The sequence below is a fragment of the Polypterus senegalus genome, chromosome 16 (assembly GCF_016835505.1).
Source record: "Polypterus senegalus isolate Bchr_013 chromosome 16, ASM1683550v1, whole genome shotgun sequence".
NCBI lineage: Eukaryota > Metazoa > Chordata > Cladistia > Polypteriformes > Polypteridae > Polypterus > Polypterus senegalus.
In genome coordinates, this window is record NC_053169.1 from 40,097,538 (window position 1) to 40,112,890 (window position 15,353).

General features: G+C 39.7%; 1 protein-coding gene across 1 annotated transcript in view; it reads left to right on the forward strand.

Moving 5' to 3' along the window:
• The window catches only part of prop1 (PROP paired-like homeobox 1), a 35,817-nt gene extending 23,743 nt beyond the window's left edge, over window positions 1-12,074 (forward strand). Inside the window, exons 2-3 of the mRNA XM_039738671.1 lie at window positions 5,861-6,093; window positions 11,421-12,074. Coding sequence (XP_039594605.1) covers window positions 5,890-6,093; window positions 11,421-11,813 — 597 coding nt within the window. The 5' untranslated portion in view covers window positions 5,861-5,889 and the 3' untranslated portion in view covers window positions 11,814-12,074. The remainder of the gene's footprint in view (window positions 1-5,860; window positions 6,094-11,420) is intronic.
• Window positions 12,075-15,353: the final 3,279 nt, after the last annotated feature.

The window sequence follows — 15,353 nt, forward strand, 5'->3', positions numbered from 1 at the left end:
AGATTCCCTCATTATCATGTGAATTTCCCCTTAGGATTAATAAAATTTAGATGGTCTGATCTAATGATTTTCATTCTGCTCTTCCAAGCACATCACTTATTTAATCATTTATTTGTGAATGGCCACGTTAGCAGATTGGACTTTTCAACATTCAGTATTCTTTGTCTGAGTGTCTAGACTGCTCCTTGTTAATTGCAATTGATACGTTAATAGAAAGGAAGCAAAATACATAGAAAAAGGCAAATAAATAGGAAAATATTAAAACAAAAAGTTAAACGTTTAAAGCTTTAATGAAGAAACATATCTTTCTGAATGTCTTACTAATGTGCAAATCAACCTGCTGAGAGAGAAAAAGAAAGACGAGCTAATTACATGAGATCAATGCAAGGTAAAATGCCACACTGACTGTGAAACTGGCTGGAACAAAACCTGAAGACACATGGGGTCTCCAGGACTGAGTCTGAGGACCACTGCTTTATGGCATTGCTCAGGACAACCATGTTGGCTCCTTTATCTTTAAGAGTCTAGGTGTTTTATTTCTAGAGTTTTACAGCATATGTGAAAATATGTTCTTTATACAACAATCTGAAATCTGATTGTGGTTGCATCAATGTGTGATCACGATAAGAGTCCTACTTGGTTTGGACTCCTTCATTATATATATATATATATGAATGAATGAGCCCTCCAAGCTATTCTGATGGCAATTACATTAAAATAAACCCCATGCTCAACAAATCACCCCATAACACAACCCTCCTACATTAAAATTAATAGCAGCAACATAAGAATAAAGGAGCCCATGAGGACCAGCAAATGAGGAAATAGCACAGCATTAACCCCATTAAAGAGAAGAATAGTTAAATATAAAGGCTATGGCCAGGACCTATGCACACCTATACTTGGACCAACTTTACCGTATCCATTCATTTATCAATATAAGTGCCAGATGCCCCATTGACCCTCTCTGTCGACAACTCCAAAAGTATTAGATTAAGTAAGAAAGACTTTCAGACAGAAAACAACTTTCCAGCAAGAGGCAAGGGTGATTTTGCCAGAAATTGTCCCTAATACAAGTAGCCTCTGCTGGATAAATGAAGTAAGAAAAAGACTAGAAGTAGGAAAATGTGGCTCCTCAGAGCCATTGTCAGACTTTACATGGGTTGCAGTTGGCCTTGGTTTCTTCCAGATGCAGGACAATGCTTGGCCTCATGTGGCCAGAGTGTGGAGGCTGTTTCTGGATGATGAAGGCATTGATGTCATTGACTGGCCCGCAAGTCACTCAGCTCTCCTCGTGTAATGGCCCGTCTCCTTGTGTCTCCTCCATGCACTTGAGACTGTGCTAGGAGACACAGCAAACCTTCTTTTAGTGGCATATATGGATGTGCCATTCTGGAGGAGCTGGACTATCTGAGCAACCTGAATCCGTTGAAGGTACCATCTCAAACTAAGCTAGAAAAGAATTAGGTAGGATAAGGAGAGAGCAATTGTCAGTGGCCAACACCTGCAAATCCATTCCCTGTCTGTTGGTTGTCTTGCTGTTGCCTCTCCAGTGCACCAAAGTAGGTGAAGCTGATTCACAATCGCTTATGCTTCCTAACTGGACAGATTGATATCTGTGAAGCTTCGTTGATTTGATGTTAGACTTTGATGATTAAGTGTTCCCTTGATTTTTTGAGCAGTATATATATATGTTGTGACCAAAAGGGGGCACCTCAGAGCCCCGGATACCAGACACAAGTGCACATACACAGTCAAAGGTTCAAGTGAAATTTTATTATATAAAAATACCTTTGCTAGGTTCCTCCTTCCAGCATACAAGTAAACACAATACAAAAATGATTCTCCTCCACTTTTCACCAGGCAACCCTTGTCCTTTACCTTCCAACTCCAACTGAGGTGAGGTGGAGGTTCCTCCGTTATACAAAATCCAGGAGTATTTCCATGCTGTGACATTGCACCTAGTAAGTGCTTCTGGGACAGACGGGAGCATCACAAAGTAGGGAGCACCCCATGGCTTCACCCATGGAACAATATAGGGCTGCCCCATGGGACTACTCCCAGTATGCCCTGTGGCTGTGGGTCTGGTATACCGGTCCAGGAATGCTGCCACCCAGCGCACCAGATATACACCTCCCAAAGTCCATCTAGTGCTCTGTCCCTTGACCAGGCAATGATCTTCTGCTGAATCTTTCCAGGGTGCCAGACCATCTCTGTAGGAATGGCATGTCCTGCTCCTGGCTGAGATAGTACAAGCCCTGCCCTACCCTAGAATATTCACTGCTCTTGCCTCCTGGTCAGAGGAGGGAACAGGGCCCATCCTGGCATTCCACTACAAAATATATACACACATATATATATATATATATATATATATATATATATATATATATATATATATATATATATATATATATATATATATATATATATTTAATATACTTCATTAATCCCCAAGGGGAAATTGTGTTTTCACTTGACTTGTGGTCAGAGTGCTAGGTCAGCCATTGTACAGTGCCCCAGGAGCAATTTTCAGTTTAAGAGCCTTGTTCAAGGGCCCAACAGGGTAAGATCCCTTCTGGCAGAGATGGGATTTGAACTGGCAACCTTCCAGATAGCAGCACATATCCTTAGCCTCCGCACCGCCACTCCACCATATATATATGTCTAGCTGGCAATAAAAGTCTGTTAAAGTTAACTTAGGATCACAATATAAAATCAGATAATAGTTCCAGATGAAGTATTAGTAGCACCTTTACACCACATTTAAGAATACAACTGTGACTTTACACAAAATAGCTCTGCTATAAGTGACAGTGACAGAGCTCTCCTGCTAATGAGACTTTTGGGAACAGCATGTAGCTTTCATTATTGGTACAAATTGTAGTTCTGCTATGCTCCATTAAATTGCAGAGGTCTGAGAAAGCGGATAGCTTGTGGATTTAGCTACCACAATTTAATATCGTGAGAAAAGTTGTGGCCATGCTAATGGACAGCTTTAAGGGATATGTAACAAAGTGACAAGAAAAAGCTAATTTGTAATTTAAGAAAGCATGTGCTCATTGTGAACAAGAGAGAGACAAATGACACCCTCCAGGAGAACTAATGACTTTGTGCAGCAATCTGACACTGCTGACCCAAAGTATACACCTCCATGTATACGCACACACACACACACACACACACACACACACACACACACTTTAAAAAATGGTGAGAAGCAGAGTGTGGCTTGAAATCCAGAACGTTCCACAATATGCTGCATTGAAGGCTGGTCCAATGAGCAGTACTAACCTTCTCAAAACATGATGGCTGTTCTTTGGATGAGTTGCACCAGGTAAGCCTTATGAAGATATTGGTGTGCAAATCTGGTGAGGGTCACCCTCAAAAAAGTGAGGGCTGCATTGCTCAAAATTACACAGTTATAAACAGCAGTATTTGACCAATATAGAGTGTGCAGCGGAAGGTATTAAAGTGGACATTGTGAATGGACACTCAGAGCTTCAAATGAGTTATCTGCGGAGGGGGCAAATTGCTGAAGAGTGTAGTGCACATTGATCTAAACACCATTTATCCAGTTTGTAGGGTTTGTGGGGTTGTTACTTTGTATCTCACAGATCCTTCTGAGCCTTCTGCAACTGCGGTCATGTCAATATGTCAGGACGATCACATGGCCTCATACAAAAAAATAAAAATAAAAAGCCCTTAAAGTTGTCCTGATTCCAGCCTGTCTATTTATTAGCTTTGTAGTGATGAACCTGTAGCATGCCCTCTAGTGGTAGCTGTTAGTATAACAAAAATGCTTACCCTATCTGTTTGCATACCTGGATGCTGTGCCATGTTGATCGTCATGCAAACTGAACCATTGATTCCTCGGTGCCACTGGTTGTGCCGATTCCTGTTTGTAAATTAGGGGTGGTGCCTTTAAACAGATTTGCACTGATTCGGAGGGGCTTTTGGGATTTGTAGTTTGTGGTTTTTATGCACTGTACCGATAAATGTGGAAGAGAAGGATGTGGTGGGACCTTTAGATTGTAGCATTTTCCAATCAACTTCATTGTTAGCAGCTCCTAAACCTTTCATTAACTGGGTATTCATTGTGGAGAAAGATGGTACTCAGCCACCGGATTTTAGGACGTCATGTATGTCAAATCATATTATGTGATGTCATCTCCTGTTGAATTCTGCTCTGTCCTTGTAATATTTCTATTGCACTATTATAATGTATTGAGGTTTACTTGTGTTTTTGTTTGTGTATTGTATTAAATTTGCTCCCTTTTTTTGACACCTACTGCACGACCAACCTACGTGGAAAGGGGTCTGTCTTTGAACTGCCTTTCCCAAGGTTTCTTCCATTTTATTTTCCCTGCAAAGTTTTTTTTTAGGCGTTTTTCCTTGTCGTCTTAGAGAGTCAAGGCTGGGGGGCTGTCAAAAGGCAGGGCCTGTTAAAGTCCATTGTGGCACTTCTTGTGTGATTTTGGGCTATACAAAAATAAATTGTATTGTATTGTATTGTATTGTGAGGACAGCGAGGGGTTCTTTTTACTCCCAATCCCATCCAGCGATGCTCTTTGAGAAGAGGCACACCTCCGAAGACTATTCTTCTTGACTCTGGTACTAGGACTGTATTTCACTATCCAAGTTCTGGGGAGCAGTTTATTTAAATGGAGAATTCTGCACATCTTTTTATCCTTTAATCATAGTTTATAGTTGCAGAACCACTACATCACCTAAAGTAAGAACTTATATCGTGTGAGGGTTTGTTCGTGGTGTTTTTTTAGTACTTTTGTCATTGTTTTGCTTTACTAGTTATTCTAGTAAATAAGGAATATTTATATATTTGTGTGTTGGGTATGTTTAATCTGTATGGTCATTTTTCTTTGGGTGTTGTTAATATTCGTGTCACAGGGTGGAAATACAGTAGGGCTTAGGTGGTGGCCTGATTCTATCCATCCCTCATTTTAAAAGCATAATGGCTTGTTTGCTATGTAACTCTGGTGGTAAGAAGTCAGGGGGTGTACTACATGTGGACAAACAAAAATGCCTTCCATAATCTTGTCATCAAAATAATTATTTATGGAAACTTCTGCCTCAGATGTCATTCCTTGTTCCTTGTTAATCACTTTCACCAAATGTTTAGTCAGTCCAAGTTTTATATGATAAGGAGGCAAACTTACCTTTGTGAGGATGGCAAGTGCCATCTTTGTCTGCCATGGAGGTCTTTTTCATGTAATGACACAGCCGTCCAATTCGCAGGACTTGGCATATCCAAGCTGCATACCAGGTAGCAGTGCCACTATTTGTAGATCACCACAGATGTTCTTGTTGTTATATTATATACTTATGACAGAAAATCACTACAATAGGTGATTGTAATAAAACAGTAGGTGATGGGAACATTTAAAGAAGATTTTTATGATCAGCAGTCCAAAATAAATAAGATACATCCAAATGCATTCAGGAAACAAAATCTTCAGTATCCAGTGAAGCTCTCAGTATATTGTACACATACTGTATATATGTATGCACAAGCAAAAAATGCTTAACACTGGCATTAGGTATTTTTAAAAAATAATTTCCCTCTTACATGTTTTTTAATATTAATGACATATTGAACAGCTTCCAATATTCATAATTAGAAGGAGAAAAGGAAACATTTGAAATGGGACCATCCCAGGATAAAAGTCAACAGACACGTTCTACTTTGATAAGAGTTAAATATATAAAGTCGTCACAATACTCATTTATTGTGTTGGGTGGATAGTCATGGGGACAGAAGGCTTTGCATTTGACTGGCACACGTTGGACATATTGTTGTTCATGAACATATCTTCTCCCTGCCACATCTTCTTTGTTGTAGAGGTTGGTAGTCCCTACAAGAAGTTCTCCATGCCACCTGGGAGCAGCTCTGCCTTGCCTCCTATTGGTCAACTTACTCATTTCCCGACACCGGCTCGGAGGCGTCATCGCACCACTTTCAGTCAAGAACAGCTGGAACACCTGGAGGCAGCTTTCCTCAAGAACCATTATCCTGATATCTACTGCCGAGAGGAGCTGGCTAAGACTACCAAGCTAAATGAGGCCCGTATACAGGTAATGGATGGTGTGGGTCACTGGTGAGGTTGTCTTTTTAGTGGCTGTCCCAAACCAAGAAAACATCCACTCTAAATTCAAGTTCATATCCGAGAGCTGTGGGAGAGGACTTATTTCCATTTTGTCACAATTCTACTCATTATTCATTTTGTAATAATTTTACTGATACTTTATGATTTTCAAAGAATACATGCAAGCATAAGAATTATTCAAATCTTATGCTACAAGCATTAATAAGATTCAATTTTCAATAGTTTGTCTTTCTGTGTGAAGGCAGCAGGGCACTGCAGACAGCATTATCACCACACACCATTCCAAACCTGATGCCTGTCCATGTTCTTTCCTTGTTCTATGTACTCCAGCTTTGTTGTACATCCATGCTCTCAGGTTGACTCTAAGTAATGGTATGTATGGATAAGATGCTGCACGTAGGTCTACAAATGTCTGGAAGTACTTGTTTGACTCCCTCAGTGTAGAGATGCCTACATTTCAGGTGTTACTAAATCCTTCAGCATGGATTTGGGCATACACCAGCGCAGGCAATGCACTAGTTGACATACCCAATATACTTCCCTGACCTCCACTTTAAGTGATAAAGATGGTCTCCTCATAACAGCTTCTTATCAAATTGGGTGTTATTTAATTAAGAGGTCATACGCAGAGCTAAAACCTGAAAACACAACCAGATGGTTCTTGGTGTTTGTGCAGCAGCAGGGCATTGGACTTTATACCCACAGGATTATCACAGCAGCCTTTTGTGTGGGAGGCACCAACTCTGGGCACACTTTATCAGGTTTATATCCCTATAATTGTATAGTACCTCAGGATGGTGATCATTACAGAAAGGCGGTGGTGGTTGTTAGCAGCATTACTTGTCTTTAGGGGCTGAAAACATAGCGCATAACCTCAGCTTCTACCCATTATTTTTCTTTTTTATTATTTTTACCACCTCATCCAGGTGAGTGATGCAGATGTGTGTGATTTCTAGCTCCAAACACTTACGTTTTAACAATGAGAATCTGTAGTCTATTTAAATGTTATTCCCATGTCTGTGAGAGTTTTCTCTGAGCTCCACTGTTTAATCCCATTGTTTTATTTCAGACGGGGTGCACTCCATGGCTTATGTTTATTTTAATTTTTTTGTTAATTTTGATTTATTATTTTTATGTGTTTTTTTAAATTAATTATTGTTAATTATTAAATTGCAATTAATATTTTGTTTCTATGCATCATATAGTTTCCTGTGTCCTTTTGTATTTTGTGGGTGGAGCCCCAAGAGGCAGGACCACCTTAACACTAAGGCTTGTTTGCTTTGTGTTGCCTTTTTAAGCAAACCCTTTTTAACTTTTTTTTTTTTTTCTTGATCTTCCAAATACATTTCTTCAGTTATAAAGATTTGGTGTGGGACATGTCTTATAAAGCCAGAGGTTTTACAGATCCTCTCACTTGAAGAGCATTTATATGTAATTGTGCATATTTTGGGACATTTAATGAAGCATATTGAATCTTGGAAGCCAGAGTCCCTTCTGGGCCTGTGTAGGCCAAAGCCTACCTGTAAAGTTTGGTGTCAGACTACCTGAGTAAAAACTTGGGCCAGATTTGTGGACCTGTTTATTCTATTTTTGCACTTATTAATAAGAGAATGAACTACTACCAAAGCAAATGATCATCTGGTTCGATAGGACAAGTCTTACACATAATCTTTATAATCAATGGAATTTATTTGGATTTACCAGAAAGAAGGAAAAAAGGAAAACAGAGATAAAAAGGCAAGAAAGGGTTTGCCTAAAAAGGCAACCTAGAAGAAGTAATATCCCAGTGAAATGTAATAACCGTAGGCCAAAAATGGAGCAATAAATCAAACAGAAAAATAAAATTGCCATTCCCAACTATGAGAACACTCCAAATGACAATGAACTACCTCAGGATATTCCCTAGCCTCCTACTGTATTATATAGGCTGAGGACAGTCCCATAGCTGTGACATCAGCCACAAAATATAAGGAACACAGGAAAACACATAATACATTAATATAAATAAGTAAAAAAAACAAAATTTTGATAAAAATAACAAAAAACATTTAAAAATAATACAGCAGAATTAACAATAATGGCAAAAGATATGAAAATAAACATAATTCAGATAGCACATTTTGGCTGAAACAAAACATCCACATTCCCAAGATGTGCAGGTTTGATTGACAAGTCACTTTGTGCTGGGATTTAGGGAGGAATGTCAATGTGTGTGAATTTGTCTCTGATAGACCAGTATCCTCCCAACAAGAGGTGGGTCCACCAATGCACCCATTAATCCCACCAAAGGATTTAACTCATTATAACTGTTAAGGTTATCCCTTTAGAATTCACCTGCTGAGTAAAATGATTAGCCACAATCTAAACATATTATTTGTGACAAATTTTAATTTACCTTATTGATCCCATTGAGGATATAATACAGTAGTGTTACTTTGCTTATTTTGTTACTTTGATTTCTGTTTTGTTGTTATAAAAGTATTTTATCATTATGGTTATTATGCTTTGTGTCATGTTTTGATCATCATTACAATAACATTTATTTATATAGCACATTTTCATACAAATGATGTAGCTTAGAATTCTTTACATGATGAAGAAAGAGAAAAAAAGACAAAATATAAAAATAAAATTAGGCAATACTAATTAATATAGAATAAAAGTAATTTCCGAAGACTAGGGTGGACAGAAAAAAAACAAAACAAAAAAAAAACTCCAGATGGCTGGAGAAAAAAACAAAAGCAGCAAGGGTTCTGCAGCCACAAGACCCAGACCTCTTTAGGCATTCTAGCTAACATAAATGATCTCAATCAGTCCTCATGGTTTTCAGGGTTCACATGGAGGTCATATGGACCTCTGGCCTTCAATGCATCAATGTAGGCACATCATGGTGCTTTGCAGATCGCCACCACACAAAAATGGAAAAAGAACAGCAGAGAAAATAGGGGTTAGTACGGATTCCGGAGCAACACGAATGATAATGATAATTAAATGCATATATAGAATATCAGGGTTAAACTAAAATGAAGCTATGAGAAAGCTGTGTTAAAATAATTAGTTTTTAGCAGTTTTTTGTCAAGTGTTCCACCATATTAGCTTGGCGAGTTTCTATTGGTAAGCTATTTCAGATTTTGGTGTATAACAGCAGAAGGCTACCTCACCACTTCTTTTAAGTTTAGCTCTTGGAATTATGAGCAGACACTCATTTGAAGATCCAAGGTCATTACCACTACTTTGTGTTTCATTCAATGGCAGCAGTTGTTTTTGCTGTTAGCATTGTTGTGGCAATGGGGTAACGTGAAGTCTCGGTTAGTAAAATAACTCCAGTCAGCAACAACATTAAACCCACCAGTCTAATATTGTGTAGGTACCCCTCCTGCCTCTGAACCATTTGGGCATGGACTTCAGACCTCTGAAGATGTACATTTGTATCTGGCACCAAGATGTTAGCAGCAGATCCTTTAAGTCCTGTAAGTTGTCAGGAAGGGCTTCCATGGATAGGACGTGTTCTTCCAGCACATCCCAAAGACTGAGTTGTGGGGAATTTGGAGGCTAAGTCAACACCTTAAACTCTTTGTTATATTCCTCAAACCATTCCTGAAAAAATTTTGCAATGTGCTAGGGCACATTTTCCTGCTATCAGGGAATACTATTGTTAAGAAGGAGTGCATATGGTCTGCAACAATCTCTAATATCCACATTAAGGCCAGGACACAAGGTATTCCAGCACAACATTGCCCAAAGCATCACATGGTTTTTACTGGCTTGCTTTCTTCCCATAGTGCATTCTGCTGCCACCTTTTACCCAGGTAAACAACACACTCACACCTTGTCGTCCACATGATCTAAAAGAAAATGTGATTCATCAGGCCAGGCCACCTTCTTCCATTGCTCCATGGTCCATTTCTGACCCTCACATATCCTTTGTAGGCACTTTTGGCAGTGGACAGGGGTCAGCATGTGCACTTTGACAGGTCTGCATTAGCTCTTCTGTTGGATGGACCAGATGGGCTAGTCTTTGCTCCCCACACACTTCAGTGAGTCTTGGGAGTCCATGAATCTGTTGCTGGTTCACCATTTGTCCTTCCTTGGACCACTTTTGATAGGTACTGCATACTGGGAAAACCCAACAAGACCTGTCATTTTGAAGATGCTCTATTCTTAATCAAAATCCATCCTTAAATAGTCTCTGGATTATGACATCATACACTGATCAGCTACAACAGGTGAAGTGAATAATATTGATTACCTCGTTACAGAGGCATCTGTCAGGAGATTTTGTGGGTATTTAAAGTCCTCAAAGGCATTGATAAATTAGATCCAGCATAATTCTTTCAGCTTAAAGGTGAATCATGTACTTCATCAGTAGAAATAAAGGGGAAGTGCATATAGAACTGAAGCCAGGAAGCACTTCTTTGAGCAAAGAGTTGTGGGAATTTGGAAAAAAACTACCAAGACATGGAGTTAAATATTGACAACCATTAGGAAGAATCTAGATGAGATATTTGGACAGCTTAGCTATTTGCTAAACAAATGGGCTTGATGGACTAAATGGTCTACTCTCGTTTGTCAAATTTCTTATGTTTCTTCACAGTCTATAAACAGAAATCTTTTGACACATTATTAGGACAAAATTAACTAAGAATCACAAATGAAACACAAGTCAAAACAGATCATCCTTTTCCTAACTGAATTTATGCTTGTTTGTTGTTGTTCTAACACTAATATCTCACAAAAGTCTTTCCATTATTTGGTCAATTGTAGTTTTTACTTCTGTCTCTCACTGCATACATGCACAATGCGCTTAAGGGAACGTGCCACATCTACACATCAGAGCCACAAAATCTCATTGCCAATGATTCTACTTACAAAAAATGGTAGAGAACAAAGAAAAAACACAAAGTGGTGACATGAGAAGTCACTGGGAACACAATAAAAAATCAGAATGAAATGAAGACATCAGAAATTAAAAACAACCATCATGATGGTACCGCATAAAAGAAACAATTGTAACCCAAGTAATTTCCTTTGTGATTAATAACGTTTTCTGATTCTGGTTCACTTAAAGATATACTGAAGAGGTGGAATTGCTAGGACTAAAAAATCTCTGTTGTTCTTGGCATTTAGAAATTGAATTTTATGTTCACACTTCATTCTTTTCCATTTATCACTGTTCTCCTTATCTTGGCAATACGTTGGCTGTCTAAAGGGCCAGGAAATTGGAGACCACTGAGGAGCTGGGCTGTTATTTGCTTGAAACTGGGTTTCTAATATTTTTTTTCTTTTTTGTTTAAGGTTTGGTTTCAAAACAGACGGGCCAAACATCGAAAACATGAGAGAGCCACGCAGAAGCCTCCCACTGTGATTTCAGCCTGTAGCAGTCTCATGGCTGGGATGTGCCCAGTCAGCACCACAGCCCGCCAGTACCAGTACCAGTACCCTCACAGCATCAGCCACATCCCACACTTCTCCTCAATGAGTACTGGATACAGCAGCACTTCCCCAGTTGGCCAGTTCAGCTGCCCTGGTGGACATGCCCATCTTCCTGGTGCCCAGCCTGCTACTCGGCAGCATGACGAATGGTACGGTCCACTACGTGCCCTCAGCAGCCCGGCTCCTGGACTCCATTCATCTATGTTGCCTTTAGCTCCTATGCCAGGGCTAGATCACTCATCTCATTGGAATTAATAGGTAATGGGTTGTGGACACAATGAACCTGCCATATTTGGCAAAAACTGAGTATTGACTAGAAAAGGATCAAGATACATTTGCATGATGATGCTATTCTGCCTGGTCAGTAAGGCACTTTATTGAAAAGGGATTTGTAACAAGCAACAGTTGCCATTTAACCAAAAAGAGCATTTTGGTTCATACAAGTGTCACAGGGAAGAAATGCATTATAGGAGGGCAATTAGGAAAGACAGCAAAAGATGCTGATACAGGTGTGTGACCAATGAATGCTTCACAATGCGGCCCTCTTCTGAACAGAGGCCTTACATGCCTGAGTGGCCAACAGAGAGGACTTGATGTGGTCCAGCTTAGTAACGACTGCAGCACACTCTGTCTGAATGACTGGAGCCGAGACTCAACCGGACATCATCCCATCTTTCCGATGGACTCCTTTACATTATTTTCAACTCTATAATCTAGTGCCAAATATGCTGTATATAATGATGAACACCAATGTAAACTTTGAAACAAAAGATAAAATATAAAGCTAGACCTGGTCACCATCCCCATCTGAATTACGTCCCATAACACCAGACCATCATGACCTCATTATAATAATCAAGAGGTGAACATCTCTGCCTGACATTGCAATTGTTTTAATGCTTGAAAACTCTTTGAACAGCATGAGCCTGAACAAGACAACTTCCTTCTCCCAGTATTCTTCTTTTTGAAATCCAGACAAGACAAAACTTTTGCAAATCTCTCTGAAGTGGTTACAAATGAAAATGCAGAACTGGGCTACTGGGACATGTTGGTTTATAACACTGATAGTCAGTGTTGCTTCTATACTTGTTGAGGTCCTATGTTAAATAAAGGTTGGAGGACATTCTAATAAAGGCAGGGGCGCCAGTTGGAAAAAGGAGGGGTTCAAGATGCCAGTATACAGCGGTTGCTTGTTTGACTCATTTAGGAGGAGTAATCAGTGTGATTGAAGATCGGGAGGAAGATCAAGAGTGTTCCAAAGACAGCATTTGCCCCTCTCAGATCAAAGAGCAGGTGGAGGGTTCCCCTTAAGAGTAAGGAGCACAATCAAACTTTGGGGGGATTCCCCTTGGGAGTAGTTACAGAAATTGAAAAGCAGTTGGTGACACCCTCACCAACTGACAAGTCTAGTTGTCATTTTTTCAACATTAACTACCCCATTTTCCCTAGTTGCCCTAACAGACAGAGTAGATGAGGGTTCCCCGGTGGCCGCAGGGCTCTGTTAAGCCACTTAATTTACTTATGTTGCATACACTGATAGCTCATAGGTACATCAATGAAAGATGCATCATTTTCTGGATGAGCTTTTCCATTTCATTGAAAACGAATTCTATTCAAGCAGCATCAAACACAAACAAGAAAATAACCCAAGATGAAAAGTCCATCACAGGACAAGTTCATCAATTCACACATCAATTATGGGGAATCCAACCTAGTTTCTTAAAACTGTGTGGCAGCAGCACTAAACCACTGTGCCACCATATTATCCCGAAGTTTGTTGGACTTTCCATTACCCCAAGTTTGGTATGTAGTCAATCTGTTGTTAAGTGAAGCCAAATCCACTGACAATGTGAAAAAGCTAGAATGGTACACTATGGAGATTTGTAATGGCCTAGAAATTATTATTTTACTAGAGTGGCCTATTTAGCCCATAAACACTGCAGTGCCAATGTGGGGGCTGAGGCACTTGACACTGATGAGTCTTTCATACGACAGGAAGTAAGAATGTGCAAACCCAGGAGTGGAGGACCTACTCATCCTGTAGACACATGCCCATCACCAACTAACCAATGTCACATACAGCCAGGAGCCCTACCCGGCCGGGACACCAGCTGGATGTAAGGACCAGGGGCCTCATGTATAAACGGTGCGTACGCACAGAAATGTTGCGTAAGAACTTTTCCACGTTCAAATCGCGATGTATAAAACCTACACTTGGCGTAAAGCCACGCACTTTTCCACGGTACCTCATGCCTTGTCGTACGCAAGTTCTCCGCTTGGTTTTGCAAACTGGCGGCACCCAGCGTCAAAGCAATGGTACTGTTCTTGTGTGATTACTCATTGTTTTCATGACGCGGCTTTATAAATACACAGAAACTAACCGCATATTGTTTATTAGTGTAATGCATCTGATTGTAATTAACTCGTAACAATATAATGGTCCAGGGAACAGCCATAGTATTCCAAATGCCATAACTGCTTTAGCGTTGTTACACTCACTTCTCCTTCTTCTTCTTCTTTCAGCTCCTCCCGTTAGGAGTTGCCACAGCGGATTATCTTTTTCCATATTTCTCTCACTGCACCACTCGGAGTATTTATATCACTGTATCTGAGTGTGAATCACAGCAGCAGCTGATCGGAAAGAGAATTATCGGTATACAGCTTTAAGCACACACTGTCTCTGCCACGACAAAACGTTTCAAATCCTTTCCTGTACGGACCTCGCGGTTCAAAACAGTTTAATCCCAAGAACTTTAAATGCAGCCAATCAAGTGCTCCTTGTAGAACTGTTTGTACTTATAAGTACAATCACCCACTGTAAACTTGCACTACAGTTATAATATCGCACAACCTGAGCCACTTTATAAAGCGCGTATTTACATATGATGACGATATCATTTTTAAGGTGAAATGCAGCAAAATATGTTTGTTAAATTATACAGATAAAACTTTAACTTCATTTAAATAATCTATATTCTTCACTGGGAGTGTCTTTAAGGATAGAATAATTAAACATGTACTACGAAGATATTTCAATGTTCTTTAAACGTTTTGAAGAATCGGCGCTAAGCTTACAGATGGCTTAACGTCTATTACAGAGCTGATTGTATGCCGATCGGTTACTTGGGGAAAGAAAAGCACTGACTGCAGGACGGCTACGCCAATATATATTGAATATAAAACAGAAAGATAAAATAACAACACAGCTAAAAACGCAGCGACAAATTTCGCAAAAGTTAATTGCTTGTGTCATGAGCACGAGGCGGCCAGTGTCTGCAACATACGTGGCCATCCACTGTGCATGACATTGGCGGCGAAGGAGCCACCGATTCTTCCTCTGCCCAGTGCCACCACAAGCTTAGAGCCGCCCCTGAGTACTGCTGCAATAAATTATTTCATCAAGTGAAACATGTTTAATAACGTGCTTTAACTCCTATCATCATGAAAATGACATCACATATACATCTCAGTATTTTAGTTATTCAGAGAGCTGTAATATCACGAATGTAATGGACTCTGTGTCCAGTTGGAGGAAGAGAGCCGGTTTAAGAAGCAAGTAGTGATTCACACACATAGAGCACATAGAAGATCAAATACAAAACAAAGCATTTAACGTGCTACTTTAATTACGATGTGATTTTAGAAACTGGTTAATTAAACAATTTTAAGATGAATTTTATGATGTTCTACTTTAATGACAAAATAAACTACGTGATTAAAGTGGAAATGTCGAGATTGAAGTGGACATTTCGTGCTTTTTCCACACCGTGTGGCTTTTTTCTCTGTACCCTAATA